General features: G+C 30.9%; 3 protein-coding genes across 5 annotated transcripts in view; 1 reads left to right on the top strand and 2 right to left on the bottom strand.

Moving 5' to 3' along the window:
* Positions 1-5,467: 5,467 nt before the first annotated feature.
* On the bottom strand, positions 5,468-9,119 carry LOC119671923 (protein I'm not dead yet-like). Its single transcript, XM_038082808.1, has 13 exons — positions 9,031-9,119; positions 8,850-8,970; positions 8,677-8,793; positions 8,468-8,616; positions 8,267-8,381; positions 8,151-8,209; positions 7,966-8,088; positions 6,672-7,004; positions 6,512-6,606; positions 6,362-6,451; positions 5,916-6,109; positions 5,713-5,850; positions 5,468-5,644 (listed from the first exon to the last, which is right to left on the bottom strand). Exons 1-13 carry the CDS (start codon positions 9,036-9,038, stop codon positions 5,531-5,533), a joined length of 1,656 nt encoding a protein of 551 aa, XP_037938736.1. The 5' UTR covers positions 9,039-9,119; the 3' UTR covers positions 5,468-5,530.
* Positions 9,120-11,848: 2,729 nt separating this feature from the next.
* Positions 11,849-21,746, bottom strand: LOC119671909 (protein I'm not dead yet-like). 2 transcript variants are annotated; one of them, XM_038082787.1, is made up of 15 exons: positions 21,639-21,746; positions 21,076-21,262; positions 14,763-14,797; positions 14,529-14,652; positions 14,355-14,471; positions 14,135-14,283; positions 13,935-14,049; positions 13,819-13,874; positions 13,415-13,537; positions 13,000-13,332; positions 12,833-12,927; positions 12,687-12,773; positions 12,424-12,617; positions 12,226-12,363; positions 11,849-12,177 (listed from the first exon to the last, which is right to left on the bottom strand). In XM_038082787.1, the coding sequence occupies exons 3-15, from the start codon at positions 14,768-14,770 to the stop codon at positions 12,061-12,063; spliced, it is 1,656 nt and encodes a 551-aa protein (XP_037938715.1). In that variant the 5' UTR covers positions 14,771-14,797; positions 21,076-21,262; positions 21,639-21,746; the 3' UTR covers positions 11,849-12,060. The 2 variants fall into 2 exon arrangements, with proteins under 2 accessions (XP_037938715.1, XP_037938723.1); XM_038082795.1 differs by lacking the exon at positions 21,639-21,746 and adding an exon at positions 21,479-21,598.
* The window catches only part of LOC119671901 (mitogen-activated protein kinase kinase kinase 13), a 27,897-nt gene continuing 19,551 nt past the window's right edge, over positions 16,452-24,797 (top strand). The window contains exon 1 of one of the 2 annotated variants that reach the window (XM_038082763.1): positions 16,452-16,647. In XM_038082763.1, the coding sequence (XP_037938691.1) occupies positions 16,508-16,647 (140 nt within the window). In that variant the 5' untranslated portion in view covers positions 16,452-16,507. Of the gene's footprint in view, positions 16,648-21,899; positions 22,003-24,797 lie in introns of those variants that run through there. The other variant, XM_038082774.1, reaches the window with a different exon arrangement.

Here is a 24,797-nt window from a genome sequence, read left to right as displayed (position 1 = left end):
ACCTTAAAATAAAGTCCAATTAAAACATGTCTTAAACTATTACCATCATTAATCTGGGAAGTGGGATTTATTTTTACATAGGTAAGTTCACAAATGCTTAAATGGCATAAACAATTCTTTTCTATTCTGCAAAATATTTATGTAAGTACAACTCAACTCCTTTTGCTTTCAAAAGGCGTTCCTAACAATTTGTTAGCGCTCCATGGCATACGAAACTCTGGTTGAAGTTCAAAATATACCAGTTTGTGTGCTTGTGCATATGTGTTTGCCTGAAAAGCCCGTATACGAACGTGCTTTTTGCATTCGTTTGTTTGTATATACACACCAACAAATGTACATACAAATTTATGTTAAATTATTTTTACATTCTATGAAGTAGTCTGACGCCAGTGTTCCTTCTCAAGTTATCGATTTTGAATGCGCAGAAAAATTCTCCTTACTCTGTGGCTACCACATTATCAAATTATTTCCTGCGGAGAAGTATTTTGTAATACTGATTTAAATTCAAAATATATAATCGAAAACTTAGTTTTTTATTAAACGGTAAAAAAATTTAAGGAGTTAACCTTAAATAAAAACGATAACTTTTTATTTTCCTGTTCGATAAAAGGAAGTGCTATCAGTGTTATCATAAGGAAGCAATGATAAATTTATTTATCATTTATGTAAGATAATTTAAAAAAATAACAAAAAAAAAAATTCTTAAAAATTTTAGTATAGGAATAGGAATAAACGGGGTACTAGCTCCCAGCGATCAGATTGATCTTTTGTGCTGCAACAGACCCTAACCGAACAGAAGACATTCCGCAGAATGGCTTTTCGAATGAAAGCTCAAATTTCAGCCGTTGTAGACCTCCCAATGTCAGAAGTGGAGAGTAGTTCTAAACCTAGTGACCTCCTCCTGGTCCAAATCAAGGCTGGGCAATCACAGAGAATGTGACTGGCAGAGAATGTGACTCTGCTTCTAAGCAGAGTCGACAATATCTCTCTTTGTACAGACCCATTTTGTTAAGGTGATAACGTAGTCCATGGTGACCCGTTAAATATCCTCCCAGCAAACTCGACTCTATTCTGCTGAAGAAGGATACCTTCCCATAACTGTAGGTATGAACCAGATCTTTAGCCTGATCTAAATTGGAAATTTCATCGTTTCTCTTGCATGTTTTTGGGTCTGTTTTGGGTAATATTTTGATATCTGCTTAAACTGCTATTATTATTATTATGAACATACTGTGCATGCGCTGCGACCTGAAAGATCTTTTGTGCAGACTTTCGCCCAACTAGTCCAATTCCAAACTTTTTAAGAATTTTATTGCAATTGTAGACCGCATTTTAAATAGGTGTTTAGGGCTCAAAACTACACTGCCTAGATAGCTGTGTCTGTATCTTATCACGGCTGGGCAGGTGTTTAGAACGTGGTTTACTGTTTCCTGTTCCTCTTGACAGAGTCGGCAGGAATCGTTTTCTGATAGACCAAACTTTTTCAGATGGTATCGGAGTCTACAGTGGTCTGTTAACAGTTCCGTGTGCAGTTTTGTATTTGTTCTGCTTAAGTTCAGAATAGTTTCAGCCTTTATACCTATGTTGAGGGATAATAAGGCATTTTAACTGCCGCATGCTTTTTTTGGGTGGTCCAAAAATCAGTTAGATTTTGTTTTTCGCTTTCACGTACTAGGCTGATTTTGATGCTGTTAGCACCGCAGAAAGGTTCCGAGCATACAAAAGGTATTTGCTTCCTTTTTGAGTCAGAACATCCGCCCTTTCATTGTCTTCGTGCCCCTCATTTCCCGGTATCCATAGCAGAGCCACAAAACTCATCATTGCTAAGATGTTGAGAAAATTGAAACAATCCCAAACCAAATGTGATTGGAACGTGAAGGGCTGCTTGTGATTTTAAAGCTGCTTGACTATCTGAAAGGATGCACATGCTGGTCTCGCGAGTGTCCTTGCGTATGCATATGCCAAATGGAAGCCACTTGACCCAATGCTGCTGCCTTCTGGAAATTTGGCCCTACAATTCATATTCCAATGTCGGCGTCTGCTATATACGCGTGGGTTAACTTAAGCTCTATGCTTGAGGGTGATGTAAAAAGGTTCACAATTGAACAATTCATTTAATAATTAATATGTATACAGTTTAGCAGTTGAATTTTCAACTGAAACTAAATCACGTTAGTAAATAATGTTATATTAATTTTTTTTATAGGTGAAAAGGATCAAAAGTGAGATTTTAAGCCACTAAAAATACCTCTTAAGAATACATTATAAAAGATTTTACCCATTGCTTCTTAAATGTTTAGAACTTAGAATTCTCTTCCATCAGACAAACCAAAAAAAGCAGATGTCTTACTGAATGTAGGGTTAATATACTGCATATTTTTAGATATTTTCTTATTTATTTTGTAGTGCAATTATTTAAATTTTCCCTATCCATCGTTGAAGTAAGATCTTGTTGCAAACAATACATTCCTTTGAAAATTTTATTTCATAACAAGATAGATATCAATTAATTTAATAACTCAAAAACCAATTTTTATGCAAACATTTTTAAAAACTAAAAAATGTCCCCGTTTTTTAAATTTTTATGTGAATCGTTTAACATATGGTATGTATGCTTATTTGAATAAAACTGAGCTGAGATATTAGATATTATTCGTATGTATATTATATTCAGTTTTAACTAAGAATCTGTATAAACATTAAAAATTTAATTCTAGTTTAATGTTTAGAGTCCACGTTAGAGACATAGCATTCAAAAAAATACAATATATAACTGGTGTCTATATCACTTTCCTTAAGTATTAAATTGAGGATTACAGGATACGGATACTTGCTAACATTATAAATATGAAGGACTTTATTTTTAATAAATTTTAAATTTTAGGGATATTTTTTGGGATATTTTGCATTGCACACATTTAGCCATTTATCAACACGTATCGATACATCACTACATTATAACTTAGAATTTCCCTCATTTAGAATGCAACTTATCCTAACTCGCACAAGTCCTTAATACCAAAATTAGTTTCACGTTTTATATTTATTGTTCTATATATTTTATAAAATTAGAAGATTAATATTGACATTTCCATGTAGACAAATATTTGTCAAAAATTTTCCCATGATTTATATATTTGGTTATACTTTTTTAATCGTAATCGTAAGAACGTCATCAAAAGTGTTAAAAAATATATTCCTAACTTCATTTGATATACATACATATATAAGAGAGTCACTATGTATATTTTGCTTTATTGTTTCTCGAAGTATTCTTCTTTATGATTAATACACTTTTGCATGCATTTAAACCATTTGTCAAAGCATTTTTTCCAATCTTTCTCAGACACCTCTAAAACATGGTTTTTAAATGCATTATATGCTTTATTCTTGTTCGGAAAGAAGAAACCATTGGGTGCCAAATCAGGACTGTACCATCTATTCAATGACCGACTAATTCGGTTTTTTTAATGTTCAAATAGTTGGTTGTTAGACGAGATGTGTGAACACTCGCATTATCTTGATGAAGATGAAGAATGATCCGACTCTTGTCTTGATAATCCATATCCAAAATCGTAAAATTTTCTCACGTTAATTCCATTTCTTCGCGAACACTCAATTTACAAATAACTAAATATTTGTAACATAAATAACGTTATTTTGATAAAAAGTCTAAAGTAGGTTATGTTTAATAATGTCAAACTTTCGTATGGAAACGTCAAATGACACCTGTACACAATCAGTGTTAATAAGACTCAAAATATAATGACCCTCATTTCTTCTCTTATTAGACATATATGTACAGAAGATGCTAGATTATGAAAACTATTTAAAATTAGAAATAAAAAATTGATCATTATTTGCAGATCAAAGTAAACCTAGCCTAGTCGTCATATTGAAAAGTAACCCAAATAATAATTAATCATTATGTTGAATTAAAAGTTATATATACAAGGTGAGATGAAAAAACTGCAACCAACTTCAGACTGCTGTCATTTCTAAACCGCTCGTCCCACAGCTGTCAGATTTATTCTAGTGACAGCTCATTATATTGTTTACAAGCGCACAAAAGCATTTTGGTGGGAATTTTTCAAAAAAAAAGTTATTTGTGATGGAATTCAAGCGTGATAGTGTGATTGCTTTGCATTTGGCTGGAAAACCACAAGTGGCTATCGTTAGAGCCCTCCAGCATTTAGAAGTGAATAAATGTTTTGTGTCTCGTACCATCGCTCGTTACCATGATACTGGTAGCGTAGCCCGACGTCAAGGAAGTGGACGAAAAAAAACAGCAACATCGGCAGAAATGGTTCGAAAAGTGAAAAAGCGAATTGAACGAAATCCGCGTCGCAGTGGACGAAAAATGGCTCGTGAGCTGAACATATCGCAATATGCCATTCGGCAAATATTGAAAAATGAGCTTGGACTAAAGCCATTCAAGTTCCAAAAAGTGCAAGATCTTACTGATGCGCAAAAAAAAGTTAGACTCGAAAAAGCTAAAGAGTTGTTTCGCTTGGCCGAAAGTGGTGAACTGCCGAATTTGGTTTTCTCCGATGAGAAACCATTCGTTATCCAGCAGTTTGTAAACAAACAAAATGATCGTGTTTACTTGCCAGAGAGGTCAGCTGAAAATTTGCAACTTCGGTTGGCCATCACAACTCAAAAGCCGGCCATGGTGATGGTGTGGGCCGCCATAACAGCCGATGGTCGCTCGCCGCTCGTATTCATCGACCGTGGGGTCAAATTAAATGCGCAAATCTATCGCGAAAATATTTTGGAGGGAGTTCTGAAGCCCTGGGCACGCAAACATTTCGGCCGCAGACCTTGGACATTCCAACAGGACTCAGCACCATCGCACTCAGCACGCGCTACCCAAGAATGGTTAAGAAATGAGGTTCCTCGCTTCATTTCCACCGCACAATGCCCACCAAAATCTCCGGATGCCAAACCGTTGGACTATTGTGCCTGGGGTATTTTGGAAAGCAAGGTTGGCACTAAAAAATACCAAAATGTCGATCATCTCAAGCAAGCGCTTCGCCGAGAATGGGACAAAATACCGCAGAGCCACTTTCGGGCAGCGTGTGATGGTTTCATTGGCCGTTTGAAGGCCATAGTTCGTGCCAAAGGTGCCCAATTCGAACAAATCTAAACCGATTCTCAAATTTGATGTTATTTCCGACATTTTTTGCTTTCATTCAATAAAATTTAAAAAAAATGAAAAAATTATGGCGTTTTACTTTGTTGCAGTTTTTTCATCTCACCTTGTACTTAGCAAGGATATTTTATTGTTTGATGCTTTGTGGTATTACGAATATAGATGTTTTCTTTTTCTTAGATAAAGTGAAAAGGTGATTTTTCATATATTTTAGTTAAATAATAATATTAATTTTAATTTGTGTTTTAATGTACAGCTTTCATTTTAACTAATAAAAATTAAATTAATAAGTTTAACTTGAAATTAAAAATTAAAAGTACTTCTATCTTGTAGTATTAATATTTTCCTTTATATTCCTTTATATTTGAATCTTAACGATTATTTAGCCCAACTTGGTAACTCTAATCCAGGATAGATAATAGAATGCCAAGTCAAACCGTTTATTGATAAAAGCAAAATTGAAAAGAATGTTGGCAGTAGGCCAGCTATAACCTATGTAATAAATATGTAAAATTTTATATTAGTTGTTTTTTTATTAAAAAATTTCATTATATATATACCATATCTTTAGTCTTGATATTTGCATATCCCGAGACAATGGCATTTGCTGGCGTACTAACAGGTAAAAGAAAAGCAATACTGCATGCTAATCCAGTAGGGAATACAAAATACAATGGATGAATTTTTATAGCAACAGCCTGGAGATCGATACAAAAAAATTAATTAAATAATATAATATTTACAATGCGAGATATTTTATTACCATTTCGCTTACAACAGGAATAAGTATATTGGCAATAGCAACGTTCGCACTAAAGGCGGTAAAGAACACACCCGTGACCACACAAAATAATTGAACTATACTACTTGGAAAACTTTGCGCAAATTTCAATGAATTTCCAAGCATCTTAGCCATGCCACTCTGCGTGCTACCTTCTGCCAAAGCAAAGCCACCACCTTAGAAATATGATTAAGATTATAAGACTATTAATCATCCTGATTAGATTAAAATGATATTTGTTGATTTGATAAAACTATTAAATATATAAATTAATGATTGGAAAGTGCTAGCAATACTAGTTCTTTACTATAGAAAGACTATTGTAGCTGCTATTCTACTGAAACAATTAAATTCTAGAATATCGTTTAATAATACATTCATTTTTAACTATTTGTAGATCTATATAATATTTAAGGAATTACACTTACCAAGTAGAAAAACTAAGCCCCATGGAGTTTCTTTGTTTAAAAAAAACCAACTGATAAGCGCTGGAAGTTGACTCTTTGGACGACCCTTTGCTGTAACAATATAATTAATTAATAAATTTTTATATTACATGAAATTTTTCACCAAAATACCCTTTGATTTACAAAACTTCAAACAGGCACAATTTATTGGAAAAATAAATAGCCAAAAGAGAACAAATACCATTGGAGCAGAACTGTTAACTGCCCTGTTAATTAATATAAATTAATTAATATAAATGCATAAACATGCTTTCTAATATGAAATGCATACTTATCAGTGACAACTTCAGCCCAACCAGTAACGAAACCAGGTTTGCGCGTGAATAACAACACAACCATCAAAATAAATAATATCACTACTTGTTTTTCATGGCATGACATTGGTCCAAGTTCTTCATAACGCTGGTCGATGACCTTCTTAACGACTCCAGCATTTTCAGTTGCATAAGTTACTTGCTTACCTATCTCACTATTTGGACGAAACATACCAAAATGACTTATTTGCATCGAAAAATATAGGAGTCCAGTCATGATAATTACAAAGGGGAGTGCATAAGCTATAAATCCTGGAAAACTGATTTCATCGGTGGCTTCTGGAAAACGTCTATAAAGAATTAAAATTGTTAATTAAATAGTTATGTGATATACAAAATTAAAGAATTTGGTTTTTTATGTGGACTTTTTAATAATATAAAACATCGTACTCTAATTATGTATCAAGCGACAACGATATATATTTCACCTCCCCAAATGATTTGATAAGTATGAAATTAATTTAAATATTCATTAATATTTGATGATTGTCACAAAAAATTTACAAAGATCAATCTTATATGACGACACTAATGTTGACCCTTTTCCGAGTTAGTGCATCTGGGCACTTTTACTCTTTGATAGCTCACTGACTAAGTTGTGTAATCCTCATAAGCTTCGTGATTATTCAATGACTGATCTAAGATCTGCGTAATGATTACTCTGAGATAAGACAGTGTTAAGTAGGGCAGTCTGTCGGCTTTCGCATATAACTTCAAAGCTCTGTCCCTTATGTATTTTTTGAGCGGATCTATTCTAAGGTCTCTTAGCATGTCATTAGTGCAGATGCACCATGACACTTTGAAGAGTCTTCAAAGAGCCTGACTTTAAGCACTAATAAAATACATTGTGGAACGATTACTGTGGTTTACACGGCTTATACATCCAAAATCGTTTGTTCAGAATATGTTTGACTCTAAACTTAAATATTTTTCACCTAGTCTTATAACACTTACAACTATAAAGCATTGAGCATTTTGCTGTTCAGATATACACAGTAATTTGATCAATAATGTCTGAACATCATATATTGCACGATATTCATATACTGTAATATCCTCTCAACTATTCGAGTATTTAAATACCAACAGATCAACTATTCAAGTATTTAAATATCTTTGAGCTTTTGAAATCTAATCTAATCTATCTAACTGTTCGAATTCGAATGTTCAACAAGTATATTATTTAACCCAAATATATAACTATTTTTAAATAATACAGTTTAAATATTACTACTAAATATCACTACTTACGTATCATAAATTCCTTTAAAAGTCAAATTAGTTCCGGTTCCAATGAGTGTACCACAACCGCCAACAGTAGTTGCATACGCGCTACTCAAATAATAACCCAAAGCAATTGGCGAGGGAGATTTACTTAAAGAAACAACAACGTCTATATAATATTGATATTTAAAGATGACTTAAAAAAATCATACTCTCTTTCATCCATTTGCTTCTCATTATCTGCAGAATTGTAGATTTCAATAATATTTTGCTGAAATGATAAGCTTTAAAATTATTAACAATTTATAATCATTTGATGTATGTATACCCCCTTTAATTCATCCAAGACGGCACGTATAACAGGACACATCATAGCAGTAGTAGCTGCATTTGAAATCCACATTGAAATAAATGAAGACACCGCAACAAGACCAAAATGTAAACTTTATAATTACAAAAGTACAAGAAAAATATATATTTATTAGTGTAAAAGTCATATATATATATATATAAATATATATTCCCATACCGACGTGGACTACAGCCTATTGCCTTGATAGTTATCAATGCGATACGTTTGTGCAAATTGCAATATTCAATAGACAAAGCTATCATAAGACCACCCAAGAACATAACAAGTGGATCTTTGAAGTATTGTTTGCAAACAGTATTTGAATCCTTCAATAGCAAAAAGAATTTTTTTAATTAATTCACATGAGTAACTACTCATAAGCTTACTAGTATTCCTAGTATTGGAAACACAAACACTGGTAGTAAGGAAGTTATGTATAGTGGTGCTACCTCCGTTACCCAATAAAACGCCATAACAATAACGACGTACAAGCATATAAACTCCTGTATAATTTATCAATATATATGTAAATTTTTTAAAAATGTTTTAAAGATATTACATCAGATCGAAGCAGCACGGGTAAAGGTAATACAATTAATGGTATTAGAACAGTAAATATACCCTTCCAGTGATTACCGCAACATGACCCACAAGCAGTGCCTATACCAATCCTTTCATTCCTAATAGTTTAAATATAAGAATTGAAAATTTGGGAATGAAATAATATTTTAAATATATACTCATCCATGGTTCCGAATTTTTAAACTCAAGACCTTATTAAGAGAAATATACTCTAAATAGAATTAAAATTTGACAGTATTTGTGAAATCAATATTTTTGAAAATAATATAGAGTTTATCTATATAATATCAATTTTTTTTTTAGTTTTGACATAACATAAAAATGTTACTTGAAAAGAAAAAATATTATGTTTATATTCTTCTAAGGATTTACAAAGTACAGGTGTTCCTCAGGAATCTCCACTTTCCTCCACTCTCTACAACATTTATAAGTCTGATATCCCAATGTTAGGTCCCTCGACTTTGGCATTATATGTTGACGATACGTATATGCTATACTCGGATAAATATGCCCTCAACATAACCAACACACTTCAACAGCATATAAACCTCATCCTGGCGTATTTCCAGAAATGGAAAATAAAAATCCATAATGAAAAAACTAAAGCTCTATTTATTACGCGTAAGTGGAGGCAGAACCCGTCGACAGTGAAAGTGGGAAATATGGTAATAGACTAGGAAGATAACATTAAACATCTAGCCATCATGATAACCAAACGATTCACATGACTTGAACATCTTCAATTGAAAAGAATTAGCTGTACCAAAATTCTTTATCACCTACAACCGCTATTCAAATATAAATATCTCAATGCTAAGAACAGGAAACTGTTATATAACCAAACAATTTTATCGTCATTTCTATGTGGATGTATGGATGTGTAGCGTTCAGTAAGACTTTAAACATTACTATTCGCCAGCTAGAAATTGCACAAAGCCAGGCTCTGAGAAGACTTTTCAAGGTGCCCTAGTACATTAGGAAGAATGACATCCTCAGGTATCTCAAGATTGATCCGATCAAAAAATACATAAAGGATAGAGCCCTGAAATTATTTACGAACAGTAACTGGCTTATCAACATCGCGTTATCAAATCTCAGATTTTTGCTATCTGACTCAATCTGATGCCAAGTTTTTTTAATCGCTCACGCGTAGCTTCATTAAATCTTATTTAGCATCATTTAGCCATCTCTTTATAGATCTGCCTCTTCTTCGGATTCCTATAAAGTTTTTTACAAGTGCTTCTTTTACTGATCGAACTCGGTTCATACGCTGTACGTGTCCTAGCCATCTTAATCGTTATGATTTTATATGTCGTATTACATTCTGCTTATCGATTAAGTTCTCTAATTCGTGGTTGTAGCGATTACGATATGTACCATCATCTACACGTATTAGAATAAAAATCTTTCTCAGTACATTCTGTTCGTGGGATAACAGTTGGCATGTTTCGTTTTGAGCGCCCATACTTCGCAGCCGTACATCAGAACTGGTCTATTTAGGCATGAGTTCGTGTTTGAAAGGAGGCATTTGTAGCTAATTTCATTTTTCTGTATAGGCAATTCTGTAATTTGTCGCTCTTGTTAAAAGTTATATTGAAATATCATTAGATGATCCTTTAATTAGGCTGCAAAAAATGCCAATTTATGCGGTTTACGATTAGGACGCTATGAGTGAACGCCGGGAGTGAAGTAGTTTGCTCGATGATCGGCTAGTTGCAAAAACACTCCATGAAATATTATGGTATCGGTGCTGACAAGTCACCGCTTATTTGGAACGCATACAAAGAACTGGGTATGCTAATGATTTTTATTGAGGTAGAGGCTTTGGGAATAAAAAGAAAACTGTATCGCACCTAATGTCCATAGTTAGCTATAGGAAGATTCAAACTCTTTATGGCCTATTTTTTTATTGACCTGACATTCTTCAAAATTTTAAAAACATCCAATAAACCTGTCAAATTGGTTTTTTTTTTACTCCACTTTTTAGGTCTTTCTGTCTAGTGTGCTATTAACTTATTGTTGGTAGCATAATGTGCTATTGCTTATTTAAGTAAGCTTTAGTGGTCAAGGCTGTTGTTTTCTTTGCTAAAAATTATATTTTATTATACTAAAAAGGACGTCCTCGTAAATAATTGATGTCATTACTACAGAAGTGTTATATATCAAAAATAATATTTCTTTTTATTGAGTGGTTCAATAGGGTATGAAGCGGTTTCGAGTCCCCAATATGCGATTTGGAAATAAAATCGTGTGGCAAAATTAAAACAAATTCTATTAGCACAAGACATGAGAATGTGCCTAGAAATTATATTACCACATTTTATAACTGGAAAAACGCATTGATGCTGCAGAAAATGGTGATTTAAGTACTCTTATTCACATACTTTTTTGTTATTCTACATAAATGTGTTTTTTTTTACTGTAAGTTTAATACCATGATTCCTGAAAAAGTAAATAGAAAAACGGGGATTTTAAATCTCTTCAGCAAACATTAACTGATATTTAGTCTCACCGATTTTCTCACCATCTTTTATATAGAAATTCATACTATAACGACACTTGGTTTGTAGTATACCCCGTAAGGCGATAAAAACGTCTGCATCGTTATGTGGATAGCAATATTGCTGTAGTATTGTTCCGATCTTATTAAAACTCACAAAAATGTCAAAAGAGATTGCTAGAGATATAAACAATACTTCTTCTTCTTCTTCTTGAGTTAGTGCTATTACGCACTTTTACTCTATAATGGCTGGGGGGCTTATCTCTACCCCACACTAGGCTTTAACTAGGCTAAAAAAAAAATCATATCATTTATTTGTCTTTTAGTTGATGACGGACCTTAAATCAGCATATCTTCCTGAGAGTCTAGAAGTGGACTTGAGGATTGTTAGAGCAATACTATACTATACAATACAGCAACAACAATTATTTTTTATTTTGTATTTTTCAAGAAGAATAATTCATTTTCGCAGTTAGTTAATTTTTAAAACATTTTTTTTATTAGTTATAAACACTTTCCAAAAACTGAAACCTAAACTAATCTTTTAATGTTAAGTGGATGTACTTTATATTTGAAAAAATTTATAAATTAAAATAAAAACAAATTAATTTATAAATACTAATTAATTGTGAAGTAAAAACAGTATTTGTTATTTTTGGTTTTGGTTTTGAAAAATTGTAGTATATTTCTAAGCCTCGGCCCAACCAGGTAGATCTGTACCACCAAAAATCAGTACATGTGCTACTTGTCCATTTAAAAATAATAGTGCAATGCATATAATGGTTGGTCCAATACCGCAAATAACCTATAAATATATAATTAAGCTCTGTGAATTATAAAATTGTATATTTACCATATCTTTAGTCTGAATATTCGCATATCCTTGTACAATTGCATTTGGTGGTGTGCTGACGGGAAGGAAAAATGCGATAGTGCAAGCAACGCCTGTGGGAAATACAAAGTATAGAGGATGTACCTTTATCGCAACAGCCTAAAAATTAACGTTTAAATTAATTAACTGGCTTTATAATATAACTGATGCTCAGTTTACCATTTCACATACTACTGGTACCAAAATATTGCATATTGCAACATTTGCACTGAAAGTTGTGAAGAAAACCCCTGTTACAACGCATATTAATTGTACCATATAGTTTGGAAAATTTTGTGCGAATTTCAGTGAATTTCCCAACATTACAGTCATACCACTTTGCTTACTTGCTTCGGCTAAGGCAAATCCACCACCTGTAAATTAAGTTTAAAGTTAGAGAAATAGGACTAAGAATGTATTTTTATAAGTACGGAGCTATGTACCTAGCAAGAATATCAAACCCCATGGAACCGATTTTTCCAAAAATAACCAATCAACCAACGATATAGTTTCTCTTTTTGGATATTTGGCTACAAGTAAAAAAGTGAAGTTGTTTAAGCATAACATTAATATCATACACAATAATTACCTTTCCCTTTACAAAATCTACCACAAGTGTATTTTATTGGAAACACAAATAAAAAAAATACCGCAAACATTGTAGGCATAGAGCTCTCAATTTCACTATAATAATAAAAATTTTATAATTAATGTAAATATTCATAAAACAGTACCGAGTAACAGTACTCTTTTTACCTATCATTTAAAATATCAGCCCATCCAGTAAAGAAACCTGGACTACGCGTAAAAAGCATAGTAATCATAATTAAAAATATTATAACAACTTGTATTTCGTGGCATGACATTGGACCCAATTCATTATATTTTTGATTCATCAGAGAGGATATAGCATCTGCATTTTGAGACCCTGCAGCGACTTCCTTACCCTCCTCACTATTTGGGCGACCGAAGCCAAAATGTGTGATTTCCGTTATGAACCAGATTAAGACAGTTGCAATAATGCACATAGGCGCAGCATACAACATATATATTGGAAAGTCAAGTTTTTGAGTAGTTTCGGGAAAGCGACTAAAATGTAATTTTAAATAAGAAACTTTATAATGAAAACAACAGAAGTGAGTTGAAAGCCAAAATATAACAAAAAACTTACGCTTCATAAATAGCTTTGAACACCAAGTTGGTATCCGAACCTATAAGAGTAGCACAACCACCAATCGAAATCCCATATATGGTACTTAAGTAATAACCCACAGCAATTTTCGATGGCAATTTTCTTAAAAAATGTTAAATAGAATAATACTCTCTATAACGCGGTAGATTGGTTCCGCATATAACGCGGTAGATTGGTTCCACGTTATAAAGGTATTCCCGTATACCACGTATACACACGTGCAAAGTTAAGCAAAGCTAACTATGAACTCTCCAAATCCCCGCGTTATATGGGGGAATGCCCGTGTTATACGGGGGTTTAAAATCGCGTAATTTGAAAAGGGTACCGCGTTATAAGGGGAAATACTGTAATTTGAAACTCTGTAAACTTTATATTTCACTTACTCTCTTTCATTAGCTACATTATCAGAAGATGAATGGTAAATGTTAATAATTTTTTGCTGTAATAATAAACTCTTATTATATACATAAAAAAATATAAAAGTAATTTATATATCTACATCATGAAGCTCCATAAGAATTGCTTTAATTATTGGGCACATCATTGCAGCTGTTGCTGAATTGGACATCCAAAAGGATATAAAAGAGGCAACACACACTAATCCCAAATGTAAGCTGCGATCAACAAAGTCAAATATATGTATATATGTTCACACATTTATTACAATTGGTATTGGTATTGGTATTAATATAAACTTACCGTCTAGGACTACAACCCACAACTTTAATCGTCATAAGTGCAATGCGCTTATGCAAGTTACAATACTCAATTGCGAGTGCTAGCATAAGTCCCCCTAAAAACATAACTAGCGGATCTTTAAAATATTGTGCACACACGGTGTATGAATCCTAATTTAGAAACAAAAACAAAAAACCAAGTATTATTTTTTAATTAAAATAAATTATGCAATTAAATTTACCAATAAGCCAACCATGGGTAGTAAAAAGGCAGGTATGATTGATGTGATATGTAGCGGTATAACTTCTGTTATCCAAAAGATGCCAATAACACACACAATGTACAAACAAAGAAGTGCCTAAATTTTATATATAAAAATGTCAGTTTATATATTATAAAATCTGCCAGAACTCACATCGTTGCCCAGATTAAAGAGAACAATGGGGGAAAACGCCAATGGAATAAGAATCATTAGCATTCCTCTCCAGTGAAAGCCACAACAATTAACACATGCCGTGCCGCATGAAACTGACTCAGAACTATAAAATATATATATTTACAATTTTTATATAAAACTTTGTAAACAAATTCCTTCCCTCAACTAGGAGTGCAGGAACTGACGACAATAATGAATTTGTAGTGTACTTACTCGTCCATGATGCTGTTTTATTTTTTATGCATTAACTAAAATAAAAGTTTGTAAATAAATTTTTTTCAAACTAATTTATTATATTTTTTTTTATTTGACAGTATTTTTTTTTTAAATTAAAGTTTACAACATTTAAAGTATATAATACTTTGTCTTGTCAAGTTTGTCAAAAAAAAAACAGCTGACTATATAGAATCCGGAAATAAAGACTGCACTCAGAAAAATAATTGGGGTTGATTTAACCTGATTTTAACTAAATTTCAGGTTAAATCATATTGATTCAACCATACAACAAGTTGGTTTTCATGTTTTCTTTATGTACCCATGGGAACTGAACACTGGTTCAGTAAATCCGTATACATCTCATTTAATGTCTATTAAGTACGCTTCAACAGTAGCAATTAACATAGAGTTAAAATTGTACTATTCATATCTCAAAGTGCTTTGGGTAACAAAGGGCTTTGGAGTAGCGTATCATTGTTAAAACTGGCGAACGACCTAGCTCTCCAGCCAACCTTCAATTCATCCTTTTCGAAGTCAGAGAATGCATAAGCAGCTGAAGGGCGTAAACTGGGATATGCAAGCAGCACCCGTGTGTCACAGCAGATGAAGATGGTGAGGGTCATGCATGTGTATGGCTTAAATATGACCTCTGTTCTACATATTACGGTGATCATAAAATACAGCTCCACTGGAACGGTTCCAAACCGAGTCTGTTCTTCATGTTAGAAGCGGCGGAAACTAATGTGCTCAGTCACTCAAACGATGATAGATCCTACTAAGCACCGGCTTTGTGTTTATACCTATCGTGCGAAAATCTATCCTCTTGAATTAAGAGTTTAGCAAAACATAGAACAAAATATCACGATTACAAAGTTTCCAAGGGGTAATCGGGATACAAGAAATCCCCCTGCCTCGACAGCCTGCACACCGGACATGGAGCTAAAAAATTCATGTTCTCTTAGCAAAAATTCAAATATACCAGAAACCTAGAGGGACGATGCTCTAATGGGAAATACAGAAACTGATAACCATGATAACTCATATATCACATAAACATCAGCTAAGATTTCTCTAAGAAAATGATCAGGTCAATTTAACTAGTTTGTGGTGAAATAATGTGTGGACCATATTTTTCAGAGTGTGAATATATATCTTAATTTAATAAAGTGCTATATTTCATAGCAAAAAATAAATATGGAAATACCTTCAAGAGTATTTCTAGTTAATAGGAAATATGTAACATAACTGTGTATAGGTTATTGGAAGGTTCACAAAGGTAATACCAAACTTTTTTCTTGTTTTTAAAAATATGTTTTTAATATTCTGTTAAATCGAAAAAGAATTTATATCACTTGATCTTTAAAATATGAAAGTTATAATTAGAAAAATAATATAACTTGAATACATTAGAGATCATGCTGGAATCATATAACGCATATACTAGAAAATGGAACTAATAGGCAATAATTATGTAAAAAGTATTCTAAAATTTTGAAAAAAATTTATGATGTATCATTATTATTTTGGTTGCGTGATAATATTTTGTTGATTGATATTTTTTAATTTAATATGAAATAATAAATTTATATCTTTACTTTTTATTATATACATATTTATATTCAAAATTTTGTTGCATAATAAAAGTCCATTTAATTTATTTATTATTTATTTTTCAGATTTTTAATTTTTTAAACAAAAATGGCATAACCATTTGATAAGCAGTAATCAGATAAAGGCATAACATGAAACCATATACAAACAGCATTAGTAAAAGTCGAGAAGATTTAGTAACTCCGTCAAAAATTAGACAACATACATTCATACACCATCATGGCAGTAGTCCAAATCTCTATCAAGATCAGACGGATAACATCAGAAGAAGGTAAATCGAAAACTGTATTTCTCTACTGTATATGTATATATATTGCATATTGAATTGAGTTTATATATTACATTAATAAAGATAGACAGTATTTAATTCGTAAAATTAACAGCGTTGCAATTAACAGATAATAAGAATTAAAAGTACAAGTACATTAGCTGCCTTTGACCAAATTCTTAATCTATGTTAAGAGTTGCATATGTTTTTCTATATTATAGTTCGTATAGAAAAACTTTTCAACGGTGGTACTATGTTTCGTTCAGCCTGTTACCATTTTTGGAATCGCAAACTCAGTGTCGTATTTAGGGTTATTGCCACAGTAATCACAGGTTGCCGCCAGTGAAAAATTTGAATTTCCAATATATAAAGAAAAGAGTCTGAATACTAATTTTAATGCAAATTTAAATGTATCTCTGGTTTTGAAATTCTTTTGGGTATCTTAACAGCTCTCCTATTCTGAAGGAAGAAGTGTATCGGTCTGGACACATCCATATATGTATGCACAAAATTGTCGTTAATTCGTTAACACAATTAGTCGCCATAATCATGTAATATGGTTGAGCTGTACGATCTGCCAGTTGCAATCCTGTACTAACTTAGTTTACTGAGATACGATACAAGAGTGAACTAAAACTAAATGTAGTGTAAAGAACAAAGTATTATAGCTACCTGCATTCCCAGCTCTACACTTTTTTTATTTATATATTCTTATTTTATTGGCATCCTTCTGTGACAGTCTAATTCAGTGTGATCTGCGCCCTTCGCACCCACGAAGCTACGTCACTATCTTAATCTAACAAAATTAAATTGTTTTATTTATAACATACATATATGTACTATATTCTGTATAAGTACTAATGATTATGTTTTAGAAATTGTGAATAACAGAATAAAACAAAACATGGAGATAATAAATATATTTAAATTTGTGCAGTATCGGTATCAGCACCAGTAAAAGAAATCGCTAAAGCCATAATTTTTTCTTTCTCAGTTGTAGAAAAACAGTATTAAGTCTCGTTGAAACAATTGGCATTACTTTTAAAATATGTTAAAAGCGTTTTTGGCATATGTTTTTGTTGTGTAAAATATGAAATATAAAAATTGTAAACACTCAAAATTATTTAATTTAAATAAAAGAAAACAAAATAAATAATAGAAGAGTAATAGTAAGCACTTTTTATTTTATTGTTTTGATATATTGCAATTTGTTATTTCTGCTCATATGATTTTAACGGTAAACTGGAATTTTGCAACATATTTCCATTGAACATTCACAATAGACTGATTTTCAGATTTGACTACACTGAAACTTAAAGGTACATCTACACCAAAGTGAACGAACGAACATTCGCAGGTAACCGCAGTTCGTTCGTTCGCAAGCGTTCGCTCTGGTGTAGATGCACCTTTAGACAAAAGATTTTTTTGCCACTAAAATTTAACTCTGAAGATTTTAACAGCATTGTTGTTGCTTCACGTGTTTTCTTTTGTAAGTTGCGAGTATTTTTTTGCTACTCTGAAAGAAAAAATTATGGCTTAAATAACAGAATGGTACTTATTTACATATCTAGATGTATATATCATTCTAACATATATGTGTACATATATAACTATGCAATTAATAAAGTATTCTCTTGATACATTGAAAAAATTATGAATAAAATGTTCTTAACAAAAAAATATTTGTTAAGTACAAATAATATTTTTTTGACAACATAAATTATTTAGTGTGAAATATATTTATAAGGAATAAAAAAATATACGCAGAAAATTTAGAAACTTAAGCAAACTTGGATAAAACATGATAGCGGTTTCAGTCGACAGAAAAAGTGGTATATTTATTCGATAAAAGAGTCTGCAAAAATTTTAAAATATTGAAGACTTAGCAGTAGCCAAGTTAATATTCCCACAGTTTACATAACGCTTGCACAAATCAAGCATTACTCTTAATAAAAATAGTTTTTAAAGTTTCTGTAAAGAATATATCGCAACAAATACCAAATGAATTTGAAATAAAGTAACACATTTGCATGTCGTGAATAAGAAGAGAAATTTGAAACCATAGGCGTACTCTTTCAAGGCGCACAATATATTATGTGTATGTGTACGTTGGAGATATCTTTCCATGTAATATTATCAGTTGCGAATTATAGTGATCGAATTAAAATATATAACAGTATATAATATATTAGGTTTATAGAAATGTTTATGCTAAATTGAAAAAACATACTTTATTATGTAGTGAAAATATAGACTATGATCTGTTAAGTGATTTTTCATTCCAACGACAATTTCCATATGTAATGCCCATTGATTTAACTTCAAGAATAAAATTAGTCCCATATTTTGTTACTACCTAGTTCTAGCAACCAAAAAATATTCACATCCACTAAGAATAGTACTGAAAAGAAGCAATTAGCCAGATATATAAGCGTTGTATACTACAGAAATTTCTAAAGTGCTTACGTTCAGTGGTTTGTTACTCTAAACCATTAGTTCAGTTTAAAAACCGATTTATATACCATTACCTTCGGTTCAGAATTTGCAAAACAAATAGTTCAGTTCATTGTTCCGCTTTAAAACCGATTTTATTTAGAACTAGTTTATAGCCCTGATTTAAAAAATTATAGGTTCTACAGTTTCATGTACCGGTACACAAATAAATTATCTATTATATCAAATATGTTTTGAACTTAATTCACATAAATTAAAAATAGTTTTATAATGTCATTTAATGAATTAAACGTATTTTTCTTTAAGGCATATTTTATTGACGTTTCAGACACAACATTACATACTGCTTCAAATTAAAATTAAGCAATATTCCAAAATTTGCAGTTATGGTGTTTTCGATTGGTAAATCTGGGGTAACTTTTTTATTCGAGACTCACTTTTAGTGCAATTTTCATTTTCGATTGGTAAATCTGTCTAACGCTCGAGATTGATGTATAACACTTGAGATTAATTTATAATACTCTAGATATTTTGCCAGAGTAGCAAGATTACCCTGAAATGAACAGCTTTTTTATATGACGACAAGTAAATTCTGGTTTGGGTCGATATATGCATTTATAAAAAATATAAATATCTACTTAAGGATTACAAAAATTTAAGATTACTTTAAAAATTTTTGATGGGGCAACAAAATTTGACAAATCGAGAGTAAATCTAGATTGAATTCAGGTTTACTAATCAAAAACACCGTTAGTGTTACACAGTTAGTAGACGATGTTCAGATTAAACTTTTATTATATTATAATACTATGTGTGTGTTATAGAAAACTAAACATTTCTGGATATTTTTATTTCTACTTTATGACGATATCAATATTTATGTCAACTAATTCAGTTTTAACAGTTTTGTGAGAAATTTAGGACTTGGAAAACAAACAAATGTTTGTTTAAATTCGGTCATACCGTGTTCTGTGTTTTTACATATATATTTCCTTTTAATTTTGAACACAACCAAAAAGTACAAAAGTAATAGTAAAAAAACGAACTGATGTGACATTTTCGATATAACCCGAAAGAGCCAATTTTGATGTGCTCGTGCTCTATATTACATGGGCGTAACAATGTAAAGAACCACCAACTCTCCTAAAACGAGCATAGATCTATCTGACACATAAAAACTCTTTCAAATGCATAAATCAACTTATGCCAATGGAAACAGCTCAAATCTTAATTTAATTAATATAAATTGATTTTGCTGCAGTGGGAGCATAAATTAAATTGGTAATTATGTTTGTATGTATTTGCTTACATATTTATATAAAAATACACTTACTTCGAAATTTGAAAATGCTACACAGACCTTAGTGGCACATTTTACCATATTTCAAGTAAAATTTGTGTGATGTGTGAATCAGCTGTTTTCGTTTGAATTTAAAGTTTTGGATTGTTTATTTGCGCGGCACTGGTGTTCTCTTCAATATTAATTTTAATTTTAATTTTCAATCTTATCTTATTATAAATAGTTCAATGTCTCAATAGTTTTTTCCAAAGCAATGGCAAAGGGAAAAAAATAAATTTAGTTTTAAGATTTGATCGAAATATTGTTAGTTTCGTTTTTAAAAAGATCCAATAAATAATTTATAAATTGAAAAAAAAAAACTGATGTTCTCACCAAACTTTACACAAAGCTGTTCCATAAAAATCTGTGTAAAGAGCGTAATTTGGCACTTTATTTGTGTTACGCTCTCAGTTAGTACTTTACTTGTGTTTTACTACGAGTACTTAGTGGAACATATCTATTTTTATGTTTTTTTAAAAAAAAAGTAGACGTGAAAGTTTCCCAACAGCCGGTACTGCGACCAGAAGAGTCCTATTATTCCTATTGTTTATTTTATGTTAATAAAATTGTTGTTTTTGAATAGAAATTAAAAAAAAATGAGTTTGTAGCCTTCATTTTAACCTTTAAAGGGGCCTTACCTTCTACACTTTAGTACGCTACCGTCTGTTTCTTCTTGGATTCTTCTCTATCTCAGTAAATTTGCTGGTTAACTGCTTTGAACGTTAAAATCTCTTCAGCGAAAATCAGTTCGCGAATTTCGATCGAATCGTGGAGTTGTCGGCTACTGCTCGCGTGTTCTGTTGTGTTTGCAAACGTGTGCGTTATCTACAAAAATCTGTGTTTAAATTATATTATTTGATCGACGGTGGATTATTAAAATACAAATTGATTTGTATTTGAAATTTATTCAATTTAAGGCTTAAATGTGTAAAACACATACGCGCAGAGAAAATTTCAAAATATTTAATAAGCTGTGACCACAAATTACAGTAAATTTGCACGCAGCTTAAGTCTCAATATCGATTTCGTGTTTTCTATCACCTTGACGTCATTTTTTATATTGTTAATACACCATCACATCGATTTTGGCGACAACAAACAAGTTAAAAATAATTTTAACCATTTACTACTACCAGTCAGCAGAAAAATTAACAAAAAAATTAACAAAAGAAACAAAAATAATTAAATATAAAAACAATACCGTGTGAAGATATGCCGCCTAGTGTTGATATCGATAACGAAAATGGATATTTTTATGTTTTACTTCTTCCCTATAAAAAGAAAATTTAAAACTGTCAAATTTTTCAAATATATTTTCAACTGTCATATGTCAGTACAAAGGCAGTGAAAATTGCTATAAAATACAAAATACAAAATTCAAATAAAAACGATTACTAACGTAAAAAAATAAAAGGAAGTTTTGAGTAAATAATAATTTTACATATAAAATATAATAAAAAATCAAATATCAGAAGATCGGAGTAAATATTTTCAGAAATGGTATTTTACATATCATTTTTCAGTAAAAATGCTGAACCACCTGACAAAATGAATACAGATAAAAGGTAAACAGTGAACATACCTATATACATATATGGAAAGAATGTAAGATTTTTTTTCTCAAATAAAATTGATTTTTGAGTTCCACTTTATACCGCTACTATGAAAAAAATCCACTCACATTCATACAGATTTTTATGTATTAACTTTTCATGTGTATGTTACGTGTTTAAATAAAGACCCAAAAACAAAGAAAAGGCATATGAAATATATTGTACGTTATTTAATATTTGAAATTCAATGGGTCCAATGGCCTTTGACCTAAGGTTATTATAAAATTATTATTATCTATTGAATATTATATATAATTATGATATTTATTAAATATTACCTTTAGTATGAAGAATGCACAATTTCGTTGGTTCCGCTTATAGTGTCGATTTGCTAGGGCTGAAAAGTAAAATGTATTTATATAGGCCGTGTACGAATTCAAGTAAATTGATGGTAAATTAAGAGGAAATAGTAAATTATGTTGGTATGGCAACGAAAGTTGGTATTTACCAGAGTAGGGTAAATTAGATAAAAATTACGTAAATTAGGTGTTATTATTGTAAAAATTTTATAAGATATTTAATAAATAAATAAATAAATTTGAAAACTTTTAACAAAAAATAATGAATTAAGTGCAATAAATAAATAAATAAATATTTACATAAGTGCAGTGCAAAAAATCCCTATAAAATTTCAATTTACTCGAACTCGCACACGGCCTTAGTATGAAGTATGCACAATTTCGTTGGTTGCGTTAAAATCTATATAGAAAGATTTTAAAACTAACTCCGTAAAAATTCCTTATAACTAATTTTTAGGAATGATAACAATTTTTAGGTTTCCATAATTTGACCTAATTTGATTTTGATGAAATAGCTATTATGAGAAGTACTTTCACTGCATATACTCGGCATAGCTTATAGAGCTTTTAAGTTGTAAATTTTGGTTCGATTCCTATTTATAGGCGCATCGATTCGACAACGCGCAGTGTGCCAAAACAGAAATTAGACGATCAAAATTCTGTTTTTTTTGAAGCAGTAGAGATATTAAAATGAAATTTTAGGGATAATCAGCCTATCTGAACCGCTCCCATTTTGGGCTCAAATAGGTTAATTTTTACATTTTATTAACATACTTACCTCAAAAACTATGAGAGGTATTCCTCTTTAATGTTAGAAATTTTTACATTTTTAGCGGTTTTATGGACTTATGGTTTAAATCTGCAAAATTTTTGTTACCGAATTCTAAATAACTCTATGTAAAGAAAGCTAAGATTTATATAAAACTTAACTTCCGATTCTGTTTTTGTTTTAAATAAGCGTAGCTTTTTCATATAATATTTTGCATTGTTTATTTTCGAGATTGTGCAAAACGAGATTTATATACATATAGGTTTCAAAATAGTTTAATTTTTTTAATAGAAAAATCGTTTTTCAATATTTTATGATACTCGTATCATAGCCCGGATATCCGGGTTTATGTTGCTGCTAACTTATGCAATGAATGTTTAATAACCAGGATGTCGGGGCAAGTTATAAAGTGATTTACACATTTTGTTGATTCAATTTCTTTATATACGGCAAAGAGTGTTATCATATCTTAATTAAGATAATAGCAAACTATTACGTTTTTACAACATTGATGTATTTTATGGTACAACTTTATTTTAAGGCCATAATACGGTATAATTGTGTTTTTTTTTTCTAGATAAATTACATTAATTTAAATTTTTTGATAGTCAAGAGGTCTTACTAATGTTGTAAGAAAGTGAACAAAAAGGTTTAAAATAATTATTTTACATGGTAAAAATTCTCAACTTAAGAGCAAAAAAATGTATATATTATATAAAATTAAAGTATATCAAAAGTACATATGTTATACATATAGTTTTGGTATATCTTAATTTGAAAAATAAGAAAGTTCTTACTCGAAAAGTATTATCGAGTATTACTTTGTCCAGCAGCTTCAGTAAACTTTAAATAAGTCATTTGTATAGTTAGTAATACTATCTTTGCCAAAGGTTCTAAGTGGTTCTAACCATTGAGTTTTTAAATATGCGATAGCACAATGGGCCTTTAGGCCTGAGTAAACCGCCGGTATAACCTAACGTAGTAATACTATATTTTCGAATATATATTAACAACAATACTAGTTTCCAGTACAACAAATTGTATTTAAATAATTTGTGTTTATAGAAGTTGTTGTTAATTTTTAACTGATCAATTTTAATAGTACAACATTTTTAAAATAATAAATAAATTATAAACATGAGTTTTAATTTTCTAACTTTTTATATTAAGAGTAGTTTATTAATAGATTAATTAAATTAATTATTTATAAAAAGCTTGAGATAGTTTTGCATATTTAATATCTACATATCTCTAAAGTTTGAAAGCTGATATATTTCTTCGCAATCTTCAGTTCGGTAGAATAATCAGTATGTCGTCGGTTTAAGATTTTATTTTAATATTTCGTAAGTTTATTAATAGATTACTTAAATTAATTATTTGTAAAAATTTTCAGACAGTTTTACATTTTTTAAAATCTACATATCTCCATAGTTTGAAAGTATATATGTATATATGTTTCTTATCTATATATGTATGGATCTTATCGGTTTAAGATTTTATTTTAATTTTTCCTAAGCTTATTGAAATAATATGTGTTTAGGTATATAACGAGCAATATATGACTTTAGTTGGAATTAATTCCTTGTTTTATGTTCCACATTTCGATTTATATAATTATAATTATAAGTATGTCAAGGTCATAAATTCTTCAAAGTACAATTTCTTTTTCACAGATTTAA

The sequence above is a fragment of the Teleopsis dalmanni genome, chromosome 1 (assembly GCF_002237135.1).
Source record: "Teleopsis dalmanni isolate 2A chromosome 1, ASM223713v2, whole genome shotgun sequence".
NCBI lineage: Eukaryota > Metazoa > Arthropoda > Insecta > Diptera > Diopsidae > Teleopsis > Teleopsis dalmanni.
This window is presented reverse-complemented; position numbering and strand designations above follow the sequence as displayed.

Bases quoted from the DNA above. Each gene is read 5' to 3' on its own strand.
- LOC119671923 (XM_038082808.1), bottom strand. The intron at 8,382-8,467 runs GTATGGGAATAT...GTAATTATAAAG, and splicing joins ATAGGCTGTAGTCCACGTCG to TTTACATTTTGGTCTTGTTG. The intron at 5,851-5,915 runs GTAATAAAATAT...ATCGATCTCCAG, and splicing joins TTCCTGTTGTAAGCGAAATG to GCTGTTGCTATAAAAATTCA.
- LOC119671909 (XM_038082787.1), bottom strand. The intron at 14,050-14,134 runs GTAAGTTTATAT...TGTTGATCGCAG, and splicing joins GTGGGTTGTAGTCCTAGACG to CTTACATTTGGGATTAGTGT. The intron at 13,333-13,414 runs GTAAGTTTTTTG...ATTACATTTTAG, and splicing joins TTCAAAGCTATTTATGAAGC to TCGCTTTCCCGAAACTACTC.